General features: G+C 42.7%; 1 protein-coding gene across 1 annotated transcript; it reads left to right on the top strand.

The window, feature by feature from the left end:
* Positions 1-1,469: 1,469 nt before the first annotated feature.
* LOC120046195 (cadherin-11-like) lies at positions 1,470-20,520 on the top strand. Its single transcript, XM_038991229.1, has 11 exons — positions 1,470-1,970; positions 2,799-3,093; positions 3,803-3,922; positions 7,966-8,133; positions 11,093-11,280; positions 14,160-14,413; positions 14,855-14,991; positions 15,608-15,729; positions 15,910-16,027; positions 18,211-18,462; positions 18,857-20,520. Exons 1-11 carry the CDS (start codon positions 1,731-1,733, stop codon positions 19,351-19,353), a joined length of 2,391 nt encoding a protein of 796 aa, XP_038847157.1. The 5' UTR covers positions 1,470-1,730; the 3' UTR covers positions 19,354-20,520.
* The last annotated feature ends 6,199 nt before the right edge of the window (positions 20,521-26,719 follow it).

The raw sequence follows: 26,719 nt of genomic DNA, 5'->3' as shown, positions 1-26,719 counted from the left end.
CTTCAAAAATACATTAAACATATGGAGTGGGTTTCATTTCACCCAAGGTAGACCTACGAAAGGTGTGTGAGTCAAGCTTAAATCCTGTGGAATGTAATGAAATATCCAGCGTTGATTAGATTCTAGTCACGTAATTTCATCATCAAACAACTAGGAGACTTGTGTCTCAGACTTCTGAGTCGGCTGTTTGAATCTCAACTCATTTCCTTTGATTTGACACAGATTGAAAATAACTGCTTCTGCATAGGAATTTCGACATGATAGCATAGAGCTGCATTAGCTGTCCATTTTTTTTATGTACCTCTGCAGAGTAGGCCTATAGGAGCCATCTGGATTTACTGGAAAGGAATGAATGCCTGTGATTCCCGAAGCATTTAAATGGGAAACACACCCCTTGAGATGATGAGGCTTCGGAGGCAATAAAACCACTCCTACACACACAGTTTGCTGACATTTTGGTGGCCAGTCAATAATGAAAGAAAACATAAAATGTATTATTTTTCCAGAGTAGCTGCCAATTTACAGCTGAGACACTGGAAAGCATGAAGCGTTATCAGACGTTCATTATGGGGGCTGACAGTGGAGAGGTCCAACTGAGTTAGGGTGCCCATTTCCCTACTTCACTGGTGGATGCGCTTTATTTGGACTTTATTTATGAGCTCTGTCACACAAGCTGGAGATGTGTTCTATTTTTTTCTCTTCTCTCCCTCCCTCTCTTCCCTGCTGGACTGTGTGTTTAACTGGTTCCAGTGAGAGGCAGCTTTAAGCAGTGTGTTAAAGCATTACTGTTGTGGTTGGGCTCCCAGCTAGCATCATTGCTGAAGTGCTGAGGCTGAAGGTTCTTAGTGGCTCACTGAATGGGAAAATCCCCCGCAGGGCCATTTGTTCCTCTGTCCATCCATGAGCAGCCAAGTAGGAAGTGATGAAAGCCAATCATGGGACTGACAACAACATCTCATCTGGTTAATTGTCGGATGTGTAACATAACCTATTGGCATGTGATAAAGCCTGCTTTTGGTTGCAGTTATGACTGAGGAAATCAACTATTAGACTATTCTCTTTTTAGCTCCATTGTCGCTTTGTTGACCATCAGTGCATGGTCAGGGAATGAACATTAAGTGATGCATTTTATCCAAATAAGAATTTTCAAGGAAACAATTTCACTTTTGCTCTACTCACCTAATGTAATACTACAAGGGACAAAACATAGGCAACGTTTAATTTGAGAACACCAGTGGCTTGATGTCTAATTAAATAAGAGCAAATGAGTTTACAACCTCTGTCACTTAATTAGAGCAAGATACAGAGGCACAAAATGAATTAATATGTCGAGATTTAGAGAGGAGTCAATTAAAACTTTGGTTGGAGTGTGGGCTGACGATAACTACTCTTGTACAGAACTGTTTTGTCCCCTGTGACTGACTCTGTGTATTTTCATTTCATTTCAGGGCCTACGTTGGGAGGAGAAGAAGGAGGAAGAGAGAGAAGAAGAAGAAGGGGGTTGTGATGAGTAACTGCATAAAGCAAAACCAAAGGATCCGGTGAGGTTTAGGGTCCAAGTCCCCAGGCTAGTGAGTGAGCGGAGTGAAGCCACCGTCCAGGAAGGACCTCAGAGGAAGGTTTTCCCAGGATTATCTCTGGGTTGTCCCTCTCAGGGGACACAGGCACACGTGCAGGAAGGCCCAGAGGAAGGTCGGAGTAGCGTTGGTCAGCAGGCAGCAGGCAGCAGGATGTGGGAGGGACTAGGACTGCAGGTGTTCCTGATGTGCCTGGGCGCCGTGCTGTGCAGCGCTGTGGCCGCCTCGGCACCCCTGGAGCACAGCCACCGCCACCGCCTCTCCCTACACAGGCACCGGGAGAGGACGGGCAAAGAGGGACAGGTCCTACACCGTTCCAAGAGAGGCTGGGTCTGGAACCAGTTCTTTGTCATTGAGGAGTACACAGGGCCAGACCCAGTGTTAGTGGGCAGGGTAAGGTCACTGTTTTAAATTCTTAATCATCACCTTCCCACCTCTCTTTTCTCTCCCATTCTTTCCCACTCTCTATCTGTTGACTGCTGAATCAAAGTCACAAGGGGTTTTCATTACCAGCGGAGACCTTGCAATATCCTCAATTTGTTACACAAAAGCAATCAGTGGCCCACTTGATTAAAAGTTATGAATTGGATTTCATTTTTAATATCAAAGCATCCCCCAAAGACACTGACATCTGGGAAACAGGCGATTTATGGGTCCACAGAAATTATGATTACAAATGGGGACCTAAATTTGCCTCTAATTCCAGCAGTGACAGAGATGGTACCTTGTTATTATTGGATTGGAATATCAATCATGACATCAATCAACAACAAAAACAACATGCATGCAGAACAGGCTTCTATGAAGAATATTTCATAGAATATATTGAAAGTTGGTAGATACTGCAAAATTAAAATATCATTCGTATATGCGTTTGTGGGAATATAGTTCTACGTGTTTTGAATTGCAGAAATGAACCAATCAACTAAGTGACTAACGACCTGATAAGGTGACAGACCACTAATTGTAATGTTGCTGTGTTGCACCTAATGTTTATCATCAGAGTAAATATAGATTGATTCTCTGTGTTGAAACATATTGGTTTCAAGGCAGTTTTGCATAATCACATTTACATGATTGCCTGGGCTGAATGTGCTTCTCATTATCCATGTTCCTCCTAGTGATTACACTACATGTTGGAATGTAGTATTTTTAAATGGTTTTTAACATATTTTCCCCAAGTAATTTTGCTAAAATGTTCTGCTGTCCATTTGTTTCCAGCTCCACTCAGATGTTGACGCTGGAGATGGCAATTGCAAGTACATTCTCTCAGGGGAGGGTGCAGGCACCATTTTCGTCATTGATGACAAGACAGGCAACATCCATGCCACCAAGACACTGGACAGGGAAGAGCAGGCCCAGTACACCCTAACAGCCCAGGCTGTGGACAGGGCTACCAACAAGCCTCTGGAGCCTCCGTCTGAGTTCATAGTCAAGGTCCAGGACATCAATGACAACCCACCTGAGTTCCTACATGGACCATACTACGCCAGGGTGCCTGAAATGTCCAACGTCGGTGAGTCTGGCTGGGGAATGGACCGTGAAGGATTCCCTACCCTCTGTCTAATTCTCCCTTCCTCAGACTGTTTGCCAGTGAACAGCTTGTTTCCCATGCATTATTCAAAATTACTGAAATCTGACCAGGGGAGGCAAAGTTGGAAGTGTTCCTGTTGTTGTTGTGGCTTTGCAATTTCCCTCTTCCTTGTGAGTGTTTTGTGTGTGTGTGTGTGTGTGTGTGTGGGGGGGGGGGGGGGATCACACCTTGTAATACAACATCCTTTATGCTGGCCTGTCACAGAGTAACAATCTGTTACCCTGTGATTCCACCCACTGACAACCCAAATGGTGCTTCTGGGGATCAGAATCTGCAGTCTAAACCAGCCCAGCTTCAAATATGTTCAGAAACTATTGTGATGGCAAATTCATTCCAAATACTGGTGAAACGGCTAGGCTTTGTGTGAATCCCAAAACCATGAACACTTAAAGACATTATAACCATAGGAGGGATGCTGACTGCAACACCATTCCGGTTACGAAAAAGTGATTTCTAGAATGGCAAAAACTTCCAGCATCAGGAGCTACTATATAGCAGGAATTTCATTTGAGAAACATAGGATTGGCTTAAGCTAAATGCCATAATGATTTACAAATTGCAGGTCTACTATTATGTTGGGTGAATAAATGGTGTTGGAAATAATAACACCTGCTGTTCTTGTGTCCTCCAGGTACCTCAGTGATGCAGGTTACGGCCACAGATGCTGATGATCCCACCTACGGGAATAGTGCCAGACTAGTGTACAGCATTCTCCAGGGCCAGCCCTACTTCTCAGTGGAACCACAAACAGGTACCCAACCTCTCTGTCCCGCCTTGTTTCATATTCATCCAGATAGCATAACATTATATACAGTTGAAGTCGGAAGTTTACATACGCTTAGGTTGGAGTCATTAAAACTCGATTTTCATCCACTCCACAAATTTCTTGTTAACAAATTATAGTTTTGGCAAGTCGGTTAGGACATCTACTTTGTGCATGACACAAGTAATTTTTCCAACAATTGTTTACAGACAGATTATTTCACTTATAATTCACTGTATCACAATTCCAGTGGGTCAGAAGATTACATACACTAAGTTGACTGTGCCTTTAAACAGCTTGGAAAATTCCAGAAAATTAGGTCATGGCTTTAGAAGCTTCTGTTAGGCTAATTGACATAATTTGAGTCAATTGGAGGTGTACCTGTGGATGTATTTCAAGGCCTACCTTCAAACTCAGTGCCTCTTTGCTTGACATCATGGGAAAATCAAAAGGAAATCAGCCAAGACCTCAGAAAAAAAATTGTAGACCTCCACAAGTCTGGTTCATCCTTGGGAGCAATTTCCAAACGCTTGAAGGTACCACGTTAATCTGTACAAACAATGGTATGCAAGTATAAACACCATGGGACCACGCAGCCGTCATACCACTCAGGAAGGAGACGCGTTCTGTCTCCTAGAGATGAATGTACTTTGGTGCGAAAAGTGCAAATCAATCCCAGAACAACAGCAAAGGACCTTGTGAAAATGCTGGAGGGAATAAGTACAAAAGTATCTATATCCACAGTAAAACGAGTCCTATATCGAAATAACCTGAAAGGCCACTCAGCAAGGAAGAAGCCACTGCTCCAAAACCGCCATAAAAAAGCCAGACTACGGTTTGCAACTGCACATGGGGGCAAAGATCGTACTTTTTGGAGAAATGTTCTCTGGTCTGATGAAACAAAAATAGAACAGTTTGGCCATAATGACCATCGTTATGTTTGGAGGAAAAAGGGGGAGGCTTGCAAGCCGCAGAACAGCATCCCAACCTTGAAGCACGGGGTGGCAGCATCATGTTGTGGGGGTGCTTTGCTGCAGGATGGACTGGTGCACTTCACAACATAGATAGCATCATGAGGTTTGAAAATGTTGTGGATATATTGAAGCAACATCTCAAGACATCAGTCAGGAAGTTAAAGCTTGGTCGCAAATGGGTCTTCCAAATGGACAATTACCCCAAGCAGACTTCCAAACTTGTGGCAAAATGGCTTAAGGACAACATCGTCAAGGTATTGGAGTGGCCTTCACAAAGCCCTGACCTCAGTCTTACAGAACATTTGTGGGCAGAACTGAAAAAGCGTGTGCGAGCAAGGAGACCTACAAATTTGACTCAGTTACACCAGCTCTGTCTGGAGGAATGGGCCAAAATTCACCCAACTTATTGTGGGAAGCTTGTGGAAGGCTACCCGAAATGTTTGACCCAAGTTAAACAATTTAAAGGCATTGATACCAAATACTAATTGAGTGTATGTAGACTTCTGACCCACTGGGAATGTGATGAAAGAAATAAAAGCTGAAAGAAATAATTCTCTCTACTATTATTCTGACATTTCACATTCTTAAAATGAAGTGGTGATCCCAACTGACCTAAGACAGGGAATTTTTACTTGGATTAAATGTCAGGAATTGTCAAAAACTGAGGTCAAATGTATTTGGCTAAGGTGTCTATATCTGTATATATATAATCTGTATATATATATATATATATATATATATATATAGAAAAGTTTTGAGAATGACACAAATATTAATTTCAGCAAAGTTTGCTGCTTAAGTGTCTTTAGATATTTTTGTCAGATGTAACTATGGAGTACTGAAGTAATTTTACAAGCATTTCATAGGTGTCAAAGGCTTTTATTGACAAATACATGAAGTTGATGCAAAGAGTTAATATTTGCAGTGTTGACCCTTCTTTTTCAAGACCTCTGCAATCCGCCCTGGCATGCTGTCAATTAACTTCTGGGCCACATCCTGACTGATGGCAGTCCATTCTTGCATAATCAATGCTTGGAGTTTGTCAGAATTTGTGGGTTTTTGTTTGTCCACCCGCCTCTTGAGGATTGACCACAAGTTCTCAATGGGATTAAGGTCTGGGGAGTTTCCTGGCCATGGACCCAAAATATCCATGTTTTGTTCCCCGAGCCACTTAGTTATCTCTTTTGCCTTATGGCAAGGTGCTCCATCATGCTGGAAAAGGCATTGTTCGTCACCAAACTGTTCCTGGATGGTTGGGAGAAGTTGCTCTCGGAGGATGTGTTGGTACCATTCTTTATTCATAGCTGTGTTCTTAGGCAAAATTGTGAGTGAGCCCACTCCCTTGGCTGAGAAGCAACCCCACACATGAATGGTCTCAGGATGCTTTACTGTTGGCATGACACAGGACTGATGGTAGCGCTCACCTTGTCTTCTCCGGACAAGCTTTTTTCCGGATGCCCCAAACAATCGGAGAAAATGACTTTACCCCAGTCCTCAGCAGTCCAATCCTTGTACCTTTTGCAGAATATCAGTCTGTCCCTGATGTTTTTTCTGGAGAGAAGTGGCTTCTTTGCTACCCTTCTTGACACCAGGCCATCCTCCAAAAGTCTTCGCCTCACTGTGCGTGCAGATGCACTCACACCTGCCTGCTGCCATTCCTGAGCAAGCTCTGTACTGGTGGTGCCCCGATCCCGCAGCTGAATCTACTTTAGAAGACGGTCCTGGCGCTTGCTGGACTTTCTTGGGCGCTTTGAAGCCTTCTTCACAACAATTGAACCACTCTCCTTGAAGTTCTTGATGATCCAATAAATGGTTGATTTAGGTGCAATCTTACTGGCAGCAATATCCTTGCCTGTGAAGCTCTTTTTGTGCAAAGCAATGATGACGGCACATGTTTCCGTGCAGGTAACCATGGTTGACAGAGGAAGAACAATGATTCCAAGCAATTATTCCTTTTGAAGCTTCCAGTCTGTTATTCAAACTCAATCAGCATGACAGAGTGATCTCCAGCCTTGTCCTCGTCAACACTCACACCTGTGTTAACGAGAGAATCACTGACATGATGTTAGCTGGTCCTTTTGTGGCAGGGCTGAAATGCAGTGGAATTTTTTTGGGGGGATTCAGTTCATTTGCATGGCAAAGAGGGACTTTGCAATTAATTGCAGTTCATCTGATCACTCTTCATAACATTCTGGAGTATATGCAAATTGCCATCATACAAACTGAGGCAGCAGACCTTGTGAAAATTTATATTTGTGTAATTTTCAAAACTTTTGGCCACGACTGTATGTCTCATATCAAAACTGTCATGTATTTAAATGTATTTTATGATAATCTGTCAATTCTCAGATTTTGTAACCGTGCCAAGTAAGGAGCGTTGAGGATTAGCCCTGTCGTGCTTTGGGATTTCTCCAAGGCAAAGTCTGAGTGTACCTGTCCTTTGCCAAACAGAATTAACTCACGGCCAGATTAGGCAAGCAATATCCTGGTTGAACTCTAAATTTCCTGGGAGCCAAAGTACCCCCAGCCAAACAGGGAGATCTCAGAGTGAGGGAGAGATCGGAGAGAGAAAATCCTGCTAATAAACCAAAGCTGGATATTTCACTGGATCCTGTCCAATGCTCACATTTCTAATTTGTTTTTGGCTTATCTGCGTTTCATGCACAGGCTCATCTAAATATCACCAGAGAACAACCATCCCCATCATATTCTCCTGTGATGTGAGAAGCACCAGTTTCCTCACAGAAAAAAATTATAAATAAACAACTGGATTAAAAAAACAGTTCCTCACTGTTGTTCTGAGCATTGTTCTGCAGTTTCCAATGAAACAAGTCACTTCTTTTTCCCTTTTACATATCACACTAGTTACCCCAATATTAGAAAAGGAGCCTGATGAATGAGATGGCGATGGCACTTGTCACAATGTGATCTCACGTTTCAGTGATGACCCATCATGCCCTGCTCCTCCCAGTAGGCCTTGCAGAGTAGTAGGCTGCTGAAAGGTCACAGGCAGGTCCCTCTTGAATTAAAGCCATTTTCCTCCTCTCCTGTCCCCAGGGATAATCCGGACAGCTCTGCCCAACATGGACAGGGAAGCGCGGCAGGAATATGACGTCGTCATACAAGCCAAGGACATGGGGGGACACATGGGGGGACTGTCAGGGACAACAGAAGTGAAAATCACCCTGACGGACGTCAACGACAACCCACCGAAGTTCCCTCAGAGTAAGTGAAGAGTCCTGTCTCTCTTTCTTTCACTTTTTCTGTGTTTTTTTTTCTTTTCTGTTTTCTTAAGCTGACTGAGACCCTGAGATGGTCTCTCTTCCCGTCGTCACTGTCCCTCTCTGCTGAGGTACGTGCAGCATCATCCAAGAGGGACAGGTCTGCTTTTAGCCAGTCTAGCGCTCTCCCAGCTCCTCAAGCCTCAGCTGACATATTAGCACTGACACTTGAAAATATGGATCACTGCTGGCCCCAGAGGCCATGCAACACACGGTTTATACAGGGTATAGATGTTAAGGGGAAATATTAAAACTTAATTATTAAACGGTTTCATTGCGCTCATAGGAGATGTGATGACAGCAAGTATCTTAAGCGCGATAAAGAGTTGTGAAATATTAACAGTGTTTGTGTCAGTATTTCTGTTCGACAGAGAGGGGGAATGGAGGGGAACTCTAAACCACGAGCTAAACACAGATTTATGTCTCATATAGTAGAAATGGCCTACATCAATTTCCCCCTACTTCTTGAGAGTAGAGCCTGAAGATTTGTCCCAGAGCGCCCACTCTTTCCCCTACTATCAGCACTGCGGCTCGGATGTAGCCCTGCTAACAGTGGCTCTTGGATGGAAAATTAGCTACGTATTTGGGGTAAACTAGTCCTGGGTGGGGTGAGAAAATTCTAAAACTAAGTCATTAGGCTGACTCAACCACGTGTAATAATGTCAACTATTTCCCAGATGATGAAAACTGGAACGTTGTTCAATAAGTAATGACATACCTTTTGAGATGACATACACATCAGTATTGTCATATTGTTCAGCCTATGATATTATGTTCATATTTATTTCCAGATCAGAGCCATTTTAGACTGGGAGGATTCAGTAACGTTCTCATGAAAATATCCCATAGTTTTCTATGTAGTCTGATTGAAGTAGCAGCCCTTCATATCATCAGGCCATTTTTAAAAGGCTCCTTCCCATGCCAGAGTTATTTTTAAATGCAGCTGAAGCGTTTGGCTCTGAACACTTCAATAGGTGGAGCAGATAGGGCGGAGAGGGCATATGGCCCTACTGCTCTGGCTCGGCCCCAGGTAGGTGTATGCACCCCTGTAGACACACACTCACGCATGCAAATACAAACAGAAAACACTGACTGCTCATTGGCTGTGGCCTTCAGGTGCTGGCCAGCTGACCTCCACAGTTATCTCTTGTGCTCTATTTATAGCTCTCTCTCTCTCTCTCTCTCTCTCTCTCTCTCTGCACAGTAAAATACCACAAATGTGTTTTACAGCATTAAAAGTGAATGGAAACACCAGCTAACTCCAACTGTAAATCGCCATATTGGTATTGCTGCATCATCGTTTGGAAAGTTTAGGAATTCCTGAATTTACTGAGACCATGACCTCAGCGTGCATTAATGAGCATACTTTTCTGGTGTCAAACCATATATGAAAACATGATACACATTTTGAAAGCTGAGAAACAGCCCTTTCAAATGATATGACATGTGATAGGACCACATCAATGAAATGGTAATCAGTCAAGAAAAAACACCTGTGACAATGTGTATCTTATATGCTTTTTTCCCCAAACAACTGCCATTGAAGATAGAGAAAAACTTTGAGCATATTTAGTCGTTCTTATATTTTGTAAAGATTGATTATCTGAAATCAGAATAGTAATATATTTTACTGTGACTGAGTTACATCCGTTTTCGTGACTAGTAGTATTTTTCTAGAATTCTATGGAATGTTCTATGACCCGACATTTTCTTATCTGGATAGTATTTTAAATACATACAGTGAGCTCCACAAGTATTGGGACAGTGAAAATGTTTTTGTTGTTTTGACTCTGTACTCCAGCACTTTGTATTTTGACTGGTCCATTGTGACAAAGCTCTTAAAAGAAAAGGAGAAAAAAAACGAGAATGGTCTCTACCTACGTGTGTATTTAACCTACTGTTTTTACCAAACAAATGTCAATCATAATAAGTAATAAAACATTTTCTCTGTCCCAATACTTTTGGAGCTCACTGTATATGCACCAAAACATATTACAAATGCCATTTAGTCTTACATTTGATAAGGAAAGACATACACAATATAATATTTAAAAAAAAACATTATTGAAAGAATAAGGTTAGGGGGAATGCATTGTCTCAATCAACCCTAAAAACAAAGTGCAAGTTACATCATGCTATCATAACCAGAACATTATATATATACTGAGATGCCTATCTATATCACTGAGATTAATGTTATATATATATATATATATATATATATATATATATATATATATATATATAACATTAATCTCAGTGATATAGATAGGCATCTCAGTGCTAGAGGCATCACTACAGACCCTGGTTCAATCCCAGGCTGTATCACAACCGGCCATGATTGGGAGTACCATAGGGCGGCGCACAATTGGTCCAGCATCGTCCGGGTTAGGGGAGGGTTTGCCCAGGGTTATTGTAAAATCAGAATTTGTTCTTAACTGAATTGCCTTGTTAAATAAAGGTTAAATAAAACATGTATATTGTCATCAAAATTTTTACTGGAATTATAAAATGTTTCAAGAATAAGGCATATAATAACAATAATTGGCTTTCACAACTTCAATTTCTTCTAACATACATTCCCCAAGCATATATCCTAATACAGGAATAGAAGGGGATTGACCAGTGACAATCTGAGCTACTTGGTGAAGACTAGGAGCCTCTTTACTAGTACCTAGCTATGTACTGTATAGTCGGTGCATGTATCTAACTATATACAGCTGCCCCCACGGTGACAAGGATAGGCAGGGGCTCATTTAAAACAAGATTACATGAATGCAGTGGAAAGTTGGGTGAATGCTATTCTGTACCTCGGAGTAAATCAAAGCAGGCATCAGGCATCGACTACAAGTGTGAATTATATATTTTTTATTTGTAACAGTTTCTATTGTTTCTCCCCACAGGTGTATACGCCATGTCCGTTTCAGAGGACAAGGTTTCGGGTGAGGAGGTAGGCCGTCTGAAGGCTAAAGATCCAGATCTGGGGGAGAATGGACTTGTGTCATATCGTTTCATCGAGGGCGATGGGATGACTGTGTTTGAGATTACCACCGATACTGACACCCGGGAGGGTGTTATCAAACTGAGAAAGGTGAGAAGGGCCTGAAGGGGATTTACTATTCCATAACAATGATGGAGGAATGAAAGGAATGTGTGAGACAGTGTATAGAGTCATCTGCATTGAATCACCTTTTTGTTACTGCCCTTTCACTAACATTCTGAGGACTAAAATGATAGCCTCAATATTTGACATTACTTGATACACCTGTGTGTGCCTGTGCGTGTTTGAATACGTAAAGGTGGCTATATGCAATTTCTGTGTGGTAGAGAGAGAAAGAGAGGGAAAAATAGAAAGAGAGCGTGTGCCTGTGTGTGAGACTGAAGCACACACTGAGCAGGAGAGAGAGAGAGAGAGAGAGAGAGAGAGGAGTGATTTTTCACCGTTCCACTCTGTGATTGCAATGACACCGCCTCAGTTTCTTATTACGAGCATTGACTTTCATGGTTGGTTCTCTGGGAGAGGAATCTCATCTATGCAGTCTGACTGTGGGTCGGCTGCTAGCGTGGCGCTGCAGCTCTGCTGTGCTCCAGGGCTGGGATTATGCCGACGTTTACCAACCTAGGGAGGTCAGCCCTGCACTGCACCGCGCCTGGGCTGCCTCTGGGTGATCACTGGCACCATTGCGCCTGGAGCTGCCTGCCTGCCATGGTTAGGCTTAGCCGGGCCTCCAGAGGAGAGAGAGAGAGGCGCTGCTTCCCTCCCTAGTCCCTACGCAGCAGGAGCAGCAGCCTAGACGGAACATTGCCACCTGGTGGTGCTTTATTATTTAAAATCCCTCAACTGTCTTTCACAGCACAGGCTCCCTCACACTCAGAGATCAGCAGCAATCTCACTCACACTCCTCTCTACTCCTCTCCAAAAATAACACAACTCTGAGAGAGGGAGGCCTTTGCATGCGTGTCTGAGAAGTAATCATATTTTCTCAAGGGTTTACTCAAGCTGGGTAATTTTGTCAGTTCAGTGGAGTGTGAGTACCAGTGTGTAGTCTATGTGCTGAAAAATGGCGCTGTTCTATTAATGCCTGAGGATTATACCAGGTAAGCCACGACAGCGGCCATTGAAATGTGGAAAACGGCCATGTAAACAACTCCCTCTATGGCCGGATGAACCCAAGTGGGATCAGACATCGCTGCTCAGTGCAGATCCCCTTCATTTCCATAACAGAGAGGTGCACCAATCATAATAAGTCTTTTGAACACCGGATAATAGAAACTGTAGCTGGGGAAAGTGGAAGAATTGAATCAGGGGAAACAATGGCTTGACGCTGAGTAGAGAGGGTGGTGGTGGGTGGGTTGTAATTCTTAACAGTGTTTGACTATCACAAATACCAGGACCCAGGTCCCAAATGAGAACATTCTGCCTGCTGATTAGGCTGGGTGTGGTGTGTGTGGAGGTGGGGGGGGGGGGCGACGACAATACAGCGTGCCGACAACAATCAGTTTGATGCAGCCCTGCTCTTCTCAATAACATAATGCCTCCACTATACACCTCTCGGGAAATCATCACCTTTTGCTCTTCAAAGCATGTTGAAAATTAAAGTCGAAATTACTGTCGGAATTGCCAGAGTTTTAATCAAGTATTCTGTTTCAACTGCGGGCTACCAGGCGCAGGCTGAATGCTAAGAGGAAGTCTGGCATTATTGTGAATATTATCTACCGCTGATTAGTTTCAGCCAGCAAATTATTAAGTGCCAAAATAAAAGAACCAAGAGAGAGAGAAAGAGAGAGAGGGGGAGAGATTGAGAGGACGGAGGAAGGGAGACTGAAAGAAAAGGAGATAGGAGGGAGAAAGAGAGAGAGGGAGACACTGAGAGATAGAGGGGGAGGAAAAGAGTGAGACAGAGAAGACCACTGCTTCAGGAGACAACGTCAGTGAGGAACATTCACCGACCTGTTAAAGGAAAGAACTGGGTCATGACTGTTCCCACCGTTGGCAGCTTCATTAAAGACATGCAAAAAATAGGATGAACAAAAAAACTGAGATAGGAAAACAACTTCAAATCAATCACCATACAGGCAGAGAGATAAAGTGTGTGTGTGTGTGTGTGTGTGTGTGTGTGTGTGTGTGTGTGTGTGTGTGTGTGTGTGTGTGTGTGTGCATCCTGGTATGCTGCCCCCTCAACTCCGGTCGGTACTTTAAAGTCTCACTTGGTAGTTTGCGGGAGTGATGGCTGCCGGGTGAGACAGGGTAATAAGAAAACAGGTGGATGTGTGAAAGCAGTAGGAGGCAGGGTGTAGAGGGATGAGGGTTGTTCACACTAAATGGCCATTAACTATATTTGAGCATAATTGATTTGGGAGTGTCTTTCCAATTTCTTGCAATTAAATGAACTGGTGGTGATTGAGGCTATGACTTAGATACGCCATTGAACTGAAATAAGGGCCATCTTACGTATAAGGACTGAGCAAAGAATGTCTTTGTGTTGTCTCGTGCTGACGTTGACCACAACCACTGTCTTATTTTACAACAGCACCCTCTAGCTAGCATCTCAACTTCATACTGATATTTGATTTGACACTCTTAGAAAAAAGGCATCCAAATGGGTTCTTCGGCTGTCCCCAAAGAAGAACCCTGTTTGGTTCCAGTTAGAACCCTTTTTGGTTCCAGGTAGAACCCTTTTGCAGTAGAAAGGGCTCTACATGGAACCCAAAAGGGTTCTACCTGGAACCACAATTGTTCTACCTGCAACCAAAAAGGATTCTTCAAAGGGTTCTCCTATGGGGACAACTGAAGAACCCTCTAAGGTTCTAGATAACAGTGTACAGCTACAGTAACTCATTTTTACGATGCAGTAATTGTATTATAGAAATAACTACATTGAGGCAACCTTCTCCTTATTGGCCCATGATTTTAATGATCATATAGTTTAAATGTATTATTACTAAATCCACACTGCTCCCTCTTTCCAGCCTGTGGACTTTGAGACTAAGAGGGCATACACCCTGAGAGTAGAGGCATCCAACACACACTTGGACCCCCGTTTCATTGCCTGGGGCCCCTACAAAGACACAGCCACGGTTAAGGTTATGGTGGAGGACGCAGACGAGCCGCCTGCTTTCATGGCAACTAGCTACAGCTTCGAGGTGGAGGAGAATGCCCCTGATGGGACTGTGGTGGGCCGTGTACACGCTAAAGACACAGACGTGGCCAACAACCCTGTCAGGTAGGCTACTTGTAACACTCTCGCTCACTTTCTTTGTTACTCATTTGTGTTTGTTTTTAGCGTCGCTGTCTGATTATCAACCCCACCCAGTCTCATAGTGTTATAATACATCCTTTCTGTTTTAAAATGACAATTTTATGTTGATATGTAGATGATTTCAGTTTCAAAGGCCTCATCTCGTCACCATAAAATACTGCAGGGCCCTACTCAATCAGTAAACAAAATAAATATCCTATATTATTTCCTGCTCTGCGGGAACAACTATTTCAATTAATATGCCGTTTCTTTGTTCAAACTATTAACATTGTTCCATCGAATACATTAATCCAAACAATGCAAAACATGCATTCCTACAGCACAAGAAGAATTGGGCTTTTGTTTTATCTAAGGAACCAGGCCCTGGTTGAATACGTGTTTACTTATCACTACTGTTCACTGCAGGTACATGATTCCCCGCTACACGGACGTGGAACAGTTCTTCAGTGTCGGCCCAGAGGATGGCATCATCAAGACCACCAGACCGCTGGACCGGGAGACACTACCCTGGCACAACATCTCTGTCAGCGCCACTGAGATTGGTACGCCACCCTCCACCATCCACCTCGGGTTTCAAATTAGAGAGTAGCTGTGAATACCAGAGACGCCATGCCTCCCAATCCAGGAAATGTTGTGTTCCCCCCCGGGCTCTTATGTCGTCCTAGAGTCGCCACCCCTCAAGATGTTTTTAGAGAAGATTACCACAAAGTGCCTTTCAAAAAGTGAAATGAGTAGCTAGAGACTACTGCAAAACATCCACATCCCCCAAATCAGAAATAAACATCTTTAAGTTGCTGTTCTCTGTCTGTGTGATTCTACTCCACATTATTATGTCTGGTTCTTAAGTATATCCGTCTCAAATATTTCCATCTCTCCTATCAGGGATAATTTGATGCATCAAAAATGTATGTCTGGAACTTTAGAGATCAAGCAGTTCTGTTGTATTATGCACGACACGCGTCTGACAGCATCATTTCCAAGCATTCAACAACCTACATCATTTCTTATACAATAAATAGGGTCATACTGTGCTGTCTTCTCATTGTGTTTGCAGTGAATTTCAGAGGGAGCTGGTTTTGTGTTTCTAACAAGCCAAATCCCATGAATGCGCACTGAATCACTAACTTGTTTGTTATTCATTTTTGTCATTCTGCACAGGGGGACATCACCAAGATACAAAAGTACGTGTCAACATCAAAGTCAAAGATGTGAATGACAACGCCCCTGAGTTTGCCACACAGAACGAAATCCTTGTGTGTGAAAATGTCTCCCCTGGCAAAGTAAGTCTAATCATTTACAATGTATATTGTACTTTTTCCCAAGTCACATTTAGAAAAGACAGATCTTTATGCATACTAGTAACCATCATGTGCAAAAATATATTTCTATTATATTGAATATGTTCAGTGTTTTTGGTGGACTCTGTCTGTACTAACTCCTGTGGGTGTTGTTCAACTCAGCTCATAGAGACAGTCAGTGCGGTGGACAAGGATGAGATGGTCCACCGACAGTACTTCCACTTCAGCATCGCCCCAGAGGCTGTCAACAACCACAATTTCTCCCTGAAAGACAACAGAGGTGGGTGGCTCAAGCATTCTATTTCCATCAATGAGAAGAGCGACTTCTGTTTGGACACTTTGACTGTCTTTATAGTGGCTAGTCGGCACTCCAGTACTCCAGTCAGTGAGATAGAAAACCACTGGGTATTTTTCCTTCTTTACATCAGTTCAGGTTTCTCTCCATCCAGATGGGAAGTGATTCAGCAGATCTTTGTAGACTGAAGTTTGATTTGAAGCTAGATCCCATAGAGCTCCCCACTTATTAATTACCACGGGTGTCTCTCTGGCGTCCTAGCCTCTACATCGGTGAACTGCTGCATGTAGGAGACTGAGCCTGTTGGATCAGTTTGCAGAGTTTGCGATTGCATTAGCTATCCCTACATCACACTCTGTCTGATCAGCCAGAGGAGTGGAGAGGTGTGTGTGTGTGTGTGAGAGAGAGAGAGAGAGAGAGAACCTCTCCTTCTGCCTGCCGTGTTTGGGGGCCTGGCTAGCTGGTGACTCATCCCAGCTGTCCTTAAGCTCAAAGCCCTTTCCAGTCTGCCAGTCACAGTGATGGAGGGCTGGTTAGGCGAACTGATCAGAGAGAGTACCTGATACATTCCATTTCAACAGATGAGGCACAGTGGTATTTATCCCCAGAGGATGCCATCTCTCATCAGAGGAGAATTACTCATCATGGGGATAGCGTTCATCAGCCTTGTTTATAAACTCCTGGATTAAAGATAATGAGAAGCAAAAGTTAATCAGAGTTTTCACTCCATAAAAATACTTGATTAGACTTGCTTATATCCATAGAGATTGCTCAGGACCATGTGACAAAGCTATTGTAATGACTATGATGGAGACATTCAACAGCTGCTGCGAGTAGTTCAGTCAGCAATGCCATCTTTGAACAAGCAATTACATGACACTTCTCTTAATGACATGCATCCATCAATATTTTCTTCTACAAACTTAAGCCAACTGAAGCTCTTTTTTCATCCTCTGCCATTGCTTTAATACTCGTCCCGACCGCGCCGTAATCACAAGCTACTTCCAAGCATCTCTCCTTCTGTGATGGAGGAGAATGAATGAGGGGGAATGAATGTGTTAATTGCAGTTTAATGGGATATTTTTTATAATCCCCAGATAAAGTCATATCAGACTGTTCCAAGCAGTGCTTCAGTGACTATACAGCAGCCAGCATGGCAATGGATGGCTCTCTACCCGTTTGATCTGCTTTAATGAGAGTCAAAATGAGTGCTTTTCAGCAGTGTTTTCAAAAAGCCCACAATATGAGCAGAACAGATTACAGCCCCTCCGATTTGTTGGGTTTAAAGCATCCAAAGTATCCTTTGAAATGGACAGCTTTCCAATCTAAATGTATCTATGTATTTTCTCGTGTTTTTCAGAGTTTGCGGTGTCTGTCTGAGACAGCAGGGGCTATTTAGTTTTTTCTTGCGCTATCATAACTGCAGATGTGAGAACATTTGCTAAGTATAATTTTACGAAGAAAATGTTCCTCAAAAGCGGCTTCTTATGAAGTGTTTCTTTCAGCCATACTACCTTGTAGGATATTTAAGTTCTCATGGCTTTGGACTGTGTTCTACCTCAACCCTTAAAAGATACTCTACCAAGGCAATGATAACCTTTCTTAGTATGATGTAGACCTATAATTAATAGCGCAGGATTCATAGAGCCCATTCACCCTTCCATTCTGTATGCACAATAGCCTTGTCACGAGAAACCTTTTCTGAAAAAGGTGTAGTGGGCTGAGGACACCGCTGTGAGAGAGGGAGGGAAAATGACTAAGCCACAAGCACCTAAATGAACTCGCTCCATCTCTGTTCTGAGAGCGACCTTGCACTGAGTCAGGGGAGTACACTTGGCATCCTTCCACCCTCACCCAGCGCCAAATAAAACCAATACAGCTACCTCCACGCAAGCTTTGATTACACTTCCAAAAGCTAATAAATGTTCACAATATTACAATAATTTAATATCTGGAAATTCACAGCTCATTGCTTTTCCCCCGCGGCCATACGTCTGCCTTCTGCCTTCTGAACTCGTTGGATAAGTAAAACTCTTCGGTTATAACTATGATCGTGTTAAGCAGTCTGTACACTACCGGAAATATCCCCCCCCCCCCAGCAGAGATATTTAAAGGACCCTCTTTTCTCTGTACTTATTCTACTTCGGCTCCTCTCTTGTTCCCCACAGACAGCACAGCCAGCGTATATGTGACCCGGAGGGGCTTCAGCCGGATGACCCAGGATGTCTACTTCCTTCCCATTGAGATCAACGACAACGGCATCCCTCCCATGAGCAGCACCAACACGCTGACCATACGAGTGTGCAGCTGTGACAGTAAGGACACCATCCTGTCCTGTAACGTGGAGCCTTACATCCTGCCTGCAGGCCTCAGCACCGGAGCTCTCATCGCCATACTAGCCTGTATTGTCATTCTCCTGGGTGAGCATCAGCACTAAAGAAAACATCAACTTGCATTCAATCTGTTGTTGATCTAATATTTACTCATGTTTGATCTTTTTTCCATCCTGAGTGGTGCTTATTCTTAATGTTTTCAGAATAGTTTAATGTATTTATGGAACAGATGCTTGACAGAATATTAATAGTGTGCGTTTTGATTATTTACACAGGCTCAATTAATTATTTAGCTTGCAATTAACACTGTTTAAAAAATGTCAGACAGATTCATACCACCTGTAATACTGTATATTTTTGCACTTCTAATCCAAATGATCTGTCAAAGCCTGGCTAATTAGGCAATGTGAAATGCTAAAGGTATTTTAAGAGCTATAAGAGCTAGAGCTTGTATGATTGACTGATATGTTTCTCATGGCAGCGATCGTGGTGCTGTTCGTGGCCCTGCGTCGTCAGAAGAAGGAGCCGCTCATTGTCTTTGAGGAGGAAGACATCCGTGAGAACATCATCACCTATGACGATGAAGGCGGTGGAGAGGAGGACACAGAGGCCTTCGACATTGCTACGCTTCAGAACCCTGACGGTGCCAACGGCTTCCTACCCCGTAAGGACATCAAGCCTGAGCTCCAGTACCCAATGAGGCCTGGCGGGCACCCCGTGGCCAACAGTGTGGATGTGGATGATTTCATCAAGACCCGCATTAACGACGCGGACAACGACCCCACGGCCCCTCCCTATGACTCCATCCAGATCTATGGCTACGAGGGCCGGGGCTCCATCGCTGGATCCCTCAGCTCCTTGGAGTCGGTGACCACAGATTCAGACCTAGACTACGACTACCTCCAAAGCTGGGGCCCGCGCTTCAAGAAGCTGGCCGACCTTTACGGCACCAAAGACTCTGCCGATGACAACTCTTAACGTTCACCCATTTCCCTGACCACCTCCTTGCACCCTTTCTCCAACCTTCCACTGACTTTGTGTGGTGCTTGAAGTTTACTATAAGTATACCACAAGCATTTTTATTTATAGTAAACTTTGTTATTTGTACGTGTAAAGTATACTTGCAGTATACTAGATACCTGTTGGGGATGTTTGGTAAGGAAGGACAGAGGGTATTGAGGAGGTGGAGACAAAAGAGCGAGAGAGAGAGGGAGAAATATAAAACATATTAAAAACATTTAATAAAAACACCTCTGTGGGATGTACTGGTGTGTATGGAAAATTAAGACATGCTTAATGTTTGTGGTGAGAGATCAAATAACACTCGGTATTTCAATTTTTTATTCATTTTGTAGGTTACTACGGTTTGGGGTTGGAATGTGGGTCACAGAGAGACATGTAATTGTTGATACTGTGAATGAGCTCACAAAGAGGAGAATAAAAAATTGTTGCCTTATATCAATGAAAAAAACGATGAGAAAACAACAGCAAACTGAGACTGGTCGCTCGTGTAGCACCCCCATCTTCCTGAGGAAGATGAATTCAACAAAAACAGAGACAGTGTTTTTTCACAAATCCAGTGAAAAATCCCCCCTTTCAGCCCAATTTCACCAATGATAAATCACAAGGAAAGACCTGTGAGCTCAAAAATCGCCTTAAGTAATGGACACTTGCATCACAGTGCATTTTTTGCAACTTGAAAAATATATCCTAAAGCAAGCTAAAGTACATATAACGTATGTACAGTAAAATGTGCAAATATGTCTCTTGAGGATCAAACGTGCGCCTATTGGTTCTTGTAAATCTCATTTTTTATTATATATTGTTATTATGATTATTCTGATTTTTTTTGTTCTCTTCATTTTTTTACATTTTTTGGGGGCGTATGTTTTTCTCCCTTGTTGAGAAAATAGCAATCTGTCCTGTTGTAGTGAATGACGCCTAATTTCTATGTCGAATTTATGGTACCTATTTGTACAATTTTAAAATTTCTTATTTTAGTACACATGCAGATATCAGTATTTCAACATGTAAGAAAATGTTACAGCATCACCCTTATATTTTATGAACATTGTACTGTTGCTTTATTATGTGCTTCTATCTAGGAAGCGAAAAACTTTGAAATAAATGCTTTTTATAAAATGATTGATGGTGTTAATAAATCTGTAAGAGCAAAAGAGCAATCTGTTCTTTCCCTAGAGGTGATCTATGTTATGATATTGAACGGTGTCTATTGGATGATGCTGGGAGGACTTAGAGCAATAAAGGAGGTCAATATACAGTCGCAAACGGTGCCACAGAACAACCAGTGACACCATGAATATGCACACACACACGCACACACTACACACACACTGCCCACACACACACACTGCACATTCATGTATGGAGCTTTTCACTGGTATGGACCCAGGATGTCAGTGTTCCCATTGACCATTTCCTGAGATGAACGTATCTCTCCCAGGGATGCTCCATAGCGAACCTATTCAACCTCGCCAAGGGATGCTTCCCAGCTAAAGGTCAATGTGCACTTTAACACTAGAAAAGCCAGGCCTGGAGGGACTCCACTTTGAGCCATTTTGACAGCAACATTCTAACTGTCTAATAAGTACATTTCATATACAGTGCCTTCAGAAACTATTCACACCTCTTGACTTTTCCAAAGTGTAATTCATTTATTTTTATGTTTAGAAATTAATTACAAATGAAAAGCTGAAATGTCTTGAGTCAATAAGTATCAACCCCTTTGTTATGGCAAGCCTAAATAAGTTTAGGGGTAAAACATGTCTTAACAAATCACATGAGTTGCATGGACTCTGTGTACAGTACAATAGTGTTTAAAATGTTTTTTTGAATGACTACTGTACCTCATCACTGTACCCCACACATATAATTATATGTAAGGTCCCTCAGTTGAGCAGTGAATTTCTAACACAGATTCAACCACAAAGACCAAGGAGGTTTTCCAATGCCTTGCAAAGAAGGGCATCTATCTATATTTTCTGTCCTGAAAACAAAGTGTTATGTTTGGGGCAAATCCAAGACAACACATCACTGTGTACCACTCTTCAAATTTTCAAGCATGGTGGTGGCTGCGTCATGTCATGGGTATGCTTGTCAATGGCAAGGATGAGGGAGTTTTTTTATGATAAAAATAAATGGAATAGAGCTAAGCACAGGCAAAATCCTAGAAGAAAACCTGGTTCAGTCTTCTTTCCAACAGACACTGGGAGACAAATGTACCTTTCATTAGGACAATAACCTAAAACCAAGGCCAAATATACACTGGAGTTGCATACCAAGACGACATTGAATGTTTGTGCCTAGTGCCTAGTTACCGTTTTTACTTAAATTGGCTGGAAAATCTATGGCAAGACTTGAAAATGGCTGTCTAGCAATGATCAACAACCAACTTGACAGACCTTGAAGAATTTTTTTAATAATAATGCAAATATTGTACAATCCAGGTGTGCAAAACTCTTAGAGACTTACTCAGAAAGAGTTAGATCTCTAATCCCTGCCAAAGGTGTTTCTAACATGTATTAACTCAGGGGGTTGAATAATTATTAAATCAAAATATATTAGTGTTATATTTTTTGTAATTGTTTTACAAGAGTTAAATTTTTCTTCCACTTTGAAATTACAGAGTATTTTGCGTAGATTGCTGACAAAAAAGGACAATTGAATAAATCTTTATCCCACTTTGTAACACACCAAATGTGGAAAAAGTCAAGGGGTGTGAATACTTTCTGAAAGCACTGTAGAACAATGTCCTGGTGTAGAGAGGAGTAGGCAGGAGGCAGTCGCAGGTTCAGAACTACTGAATTTATTTCAGCAGCATAGAACAAAGCGGGACGAAACCCAAACGCTGTTGTGCTCAAAATATATCTTCATAAACAAAAAGGCACAGGGTGAACCCAAAGTACAAAATATAAAGTACTCAGGGAATAGTAGGAAAGATTCCTCTCAGGAAAACAGGTAACATTTACAATGACCGACAGAGACAAATGGCAGAGTGAGTATAAATACAGTGACAGAGTGGGGATTGGAACCAGGTGTGTGTAATGATGACGAGACAAGTCAGTGATGAGTGAAGGGCGTTTGCCAGCAGTAGGTTCGGAAGCAGTTAGAAGGCCGGCGACGCTGAACGCCTGAGCTGAACAGGAGGGGAAGCGAAAGCTAAGGCTGGTGTGACAAACACAAATAATCTTTTGGTTGTGTTTATGAAGGTCTTGGGTAACATTAGAACACACTATTTTTTTCTTCAACGAACACAAAAGTATTTTCATTAGTTTATATTACCATGTGTGGAGTTCAAGGAAAAGCAGTTATTCTTGGAAATATATTTTGCTTTGATTAGTGCTTTTTGAGGTCGGTTCAGTTTCGGTTAGATTAATAAATAAAATATTCTGGTTTGTGATTTCGGTTCCGATAATTATTTTTTAACATTAAAATCATTATAAAATAATGACATAAAAATTATTTTAGAGCTTTTTATTGAAAATTCCAAAGCCAAAAATAGTGAACATTCAATTGCCAAAACATTTAAAATATCCACTGTCTATGAAATAATAAACATTTTCAGTGGTGTATGTTACATATTTTTTATTTTATTACTTATTATTTTTCATTCCTTTAGTCATCCTATTTAGCTAGGCTAGCCAAGCTTAAGCATGCAGTAGAGTTGTCTGAAAAAATCATTTGACTAGTTCTTCAAAGTAGATAAGACATACTTTCACAAACTTTCACTATCCCTCTCGTAGTTGTGTACATTCCTCTCATGTCGTCAATGCGGTCTCTGTGTATCTAACCTAACGTATCAGGTGTAAAAGTGTTTTTCTTTATTTTAATAATTTTCTACATTGTAGAATAATAGTGAAGACATCAAAACTATGAGATAACACATATGGAATCGTATAGTAACCAAAAACAGTGTTAAATAAATCAAAATATATTATATATTTAAGATTCTTCAAAGTAGCACCCTTTCCCTTGTTGACAACTTTGCACACTCTTGGCATTCTCTCAACCAGCTTCATGAGGTAGTCACCTGGAATGCATTTCAATTAACAGGTGTGCCTTGTTAAACGTTAATTTGTGGAATTTCTTCCCTTCTTAATGCATTTGAGCCAGTCAGTTGTGTTGTGACAAGGTAGGGGTGGTATACAGAAGATAGCCCTATTTGGTAAAAGACCAAGTCCATATTATGTCAAGAACAGCTCAAATAAGCAAAGAGAAATGAAAGTCAATCATTAATTTAAGACATGAAGGTCAGTCAATACGGAACATTTCAATAACTTTTAAAGTTTCTTCAAGTGTAGTCACAAAAACCATCAGGCGCTATGATGAAACTGGCTCTCATGAGGACCGCCACAGGAAAGGAAGACCCAGAGTTACCTCTGCTGCAGAGGATAACTTCATTAGAGTTAACGGCACCTCAGATTGCAGCCCAAATAAATGCTTCATAGAGTTCGAGTAAAAGACACATCTCAACATCAATTGCTCAGAGGAGACTGCATGAATCAGGTCGAATTGCTACAAAGAAACCACTACCAAAGGACACCATAAGATAAAGAGACTTGCTTGGGCCAAGAAACACAAGCTATGGGCATTAAACTGGTGGAAATCTGTCCTTTGGTCTGATGAGTCCAAATGTGAGATTTTTGGTTCCAACCGCTTGTTGTCTTAATGAGACGCAGAGTTCGTTGTCTTAGTGTTGTTCCCCCATGACACATCAAATCAAATCAAATCAAATGTTATTTGTCACATACACATGGTTAGCAGATGTTAATGCGAGTGTAGCGAAATGCTTGTGCTTCTAGTTCCGACAATGCAGTAATAACCAACAAGTAATCTAACCTAACAATTCCACAACTACTACCTTATACACACAAGTGTAAGGGATAAAGAATATGTACATAAAGATATATGAATGAGTGATGGTACAGAACGGCATAGGCAAGATGCAGTAGATGGTATAGAGTAGAGTATATACATATGAGATGAGTAATGTAGGGTATGTAAACATAAAGTGGCATAGTTTAAAGTGGCTAGTGATACATGTATTACATAAAGATGGCAAGATGCAGTAGATGATATAGAGTACAGTATATACATATACATATGAGATGAGTAATGTAGGGTATGTAAACATTATATTAAGTGGCATTGTTTAAAGTGGCTAGTGGTACATTTTTACATAATTTCCATCAATTCCCATTATTAAAGTGGCTGGAGTTGAGTCAGTATGTTGGCAGCGGCCGCTAAATGTTAGTGGTGGCTGTTTAACAGTCTGATGGCCTTGAGATAGAAGCTGTTTTTCAGTCTCTCGGTCCCTGCTTTGATGCACCTGTACTGACCTCGCCTTCTGGATGATAGCGGGGTGAACAGGCAGTGGCTTGGGTGGTTGTTGTCCTTGATGATCTTTATGGCCTTCCTGTGACATGGTGGTGTAGGTGTCCTGGAGGGCAGGTAGTTTGCCCCCGGTGATGCGTTGTGCAGACCTCACTACCCTCTGGAGAGCCTTACGGTTGTGGGCGGAGCAGTTGCCGTACCAGGCGGTGATACAGCCCGACAGGATGCTCTCGATTGTGCATCTGTAGAAGTTTGTGAGTGCTTTTGGTGACAAGCCGAATTTCTTCAGCCTCCTGAGGTTGAAGAGGCGCTGCTGCGCCTTCTTCACAACGCTGTCTGTGTGGGTGGACCAATTCAGTTTGTCCGTGATGTGTACACCGAGGAACTTAAAACTTTCCACCTTCTCCACTACTGTCCCGTCGATGTGGATAGGGGGGTGCTCCCTCTGCTGATTCCTGAAGTCCACAATCATCTTTGTTTTGTTGACGTTGAGTGTGAGGTTATTTTCCTGACACCACACTCCGAGGGCCCTCACCTCCTCCCTGTAGGCCGTCTCGTCGTTGTTGGTAATCAAGCCTACCACTGTAGTGTCGTCCGCAAACTTGATGATTGAGTTGGAGGCGTGCATGGCCACGCAGTCGTGGGTGAACAGGGAGTACAAGAGAGGGCTCAGAACGCACCCTTGTGGGGCCCCAGTGTTGAGGATCAGCGGGGTGGAGATGTTGTTACCTACCCTCACCACCTGGGGGCGGTCCGTCAGGAAGTCCAGGACCCAGTTGCACAGGGCGGGGTCGAGACCCAGGGTCTCGAGCTTGATGACGAGTTTGGAGGGTACTATGGTGTTAAATGCTGAGCTGTAGTCGATGAACAGCATTCTCACATAGGTATTCCTCTTGTCCAGATGGGTTAGGGCAGTGTGCAGTGTGATTGCGATTGCGTCGTCTGTGGACCTATTGGGTCGGTAAGCAAATTGGAGTGGGTCTAGGGTGTCAGGTAGGGTGGAGGTGATATGGTCCTTGACTAGTCTCTCAAAGCACTTCATGATGACGGAAGTGAGTGCTACGGGGCGGTAGTCGTTTAGCTCAGTTACCTTAGCTTTCTTGGGAACAGGAACAATGGTGGCCCTCTTGAAGCATGTGGGAACAGCAGACTGGGATAAGGAGTGATTGAATATGTCCTTAAACACACCAGCCAGCTGGTCTGCGCATGCTCTGAGGACGCGGCTGGGAATGCCGTCTGGGCCTGCAGCCTTGCGAGGGTTAACACGTTTAAATGTTTTACTCACATCGGCTGCAGTGAAGGAGAGCCCGCAGGTTTTGGTAGCGGGCCGTGTCAGTGGCACTGTATTGTCCTCAAAGCGAGCAAAAAAGTTATTTAGTCTGTCTGGGAGCAAGACATCCTGGTCCGCGACAGGGCTGGTTTTCTTTTTGTAATCCGTGATTGACTGTAGACCCTGCCACATACCTCTTGTGTCTGAGCTGTTGAATTGCGACTCTACTTTGTCTCTATACTGGGACTTAGCTTGTTTGATTGCCTTGCGGAGAGAATAGCTACACTGTTTGTATTCGGTCATGTTTCCGGTCACCTTGCCCTGGTTAAAAGCAGTGGTTCGCGCTTTCAGTTTAACGCGAATGCTGCCATCAATCCACGGTTTCTGGTTTGGGAATGTTTTAATCGTTGCTGTGGGTACGACATCATCAATGCACTTTCTAATGAACTCGCTCACCGAATCAGCGTATTCGTCAATGTTGTTGTTGGACGCAATGCGGAACATATCCCAATCCACGTGATCGAAGCAGTCTTGAAGCGTGGAATCAGATTGGTCGGACCAGCGTTGAACAGACCTGAGCGAGGGAGCTTGCTGTTTTAGTTTCTGTTTGTAGGCTGGAAGCAACAAAATGGAGTCGTGGTCAGCTTTTCCGAAAGGAGGGCGGGGGAGGGCCTTATATGCGTTAGTATAACAATGATCCAAGGTTTTACCAGCCCTGGT

The sequence above is a fragment of the Salvelinus namaycush genome, chromosome 1 (assembly GCF_016432855.1).
Source record: "Salvelinus namaycush isolate Seneca chromosome 1, SaNama_1.0, whole genome shotgun sequence".
In the NCBI taxonomy this organism is placed as follows: Eukaryota; Metazoa; Chordata; class Actinopteri; order Salmoniformes; family Salmonidae; genus Salvelinus; species Salvelinus namaycush.
The sequence above is the reverse complement of the archived record's forward strand: the minus strand, read 5'-3'. Positions and strand labels throughout refer to the sequence as shown.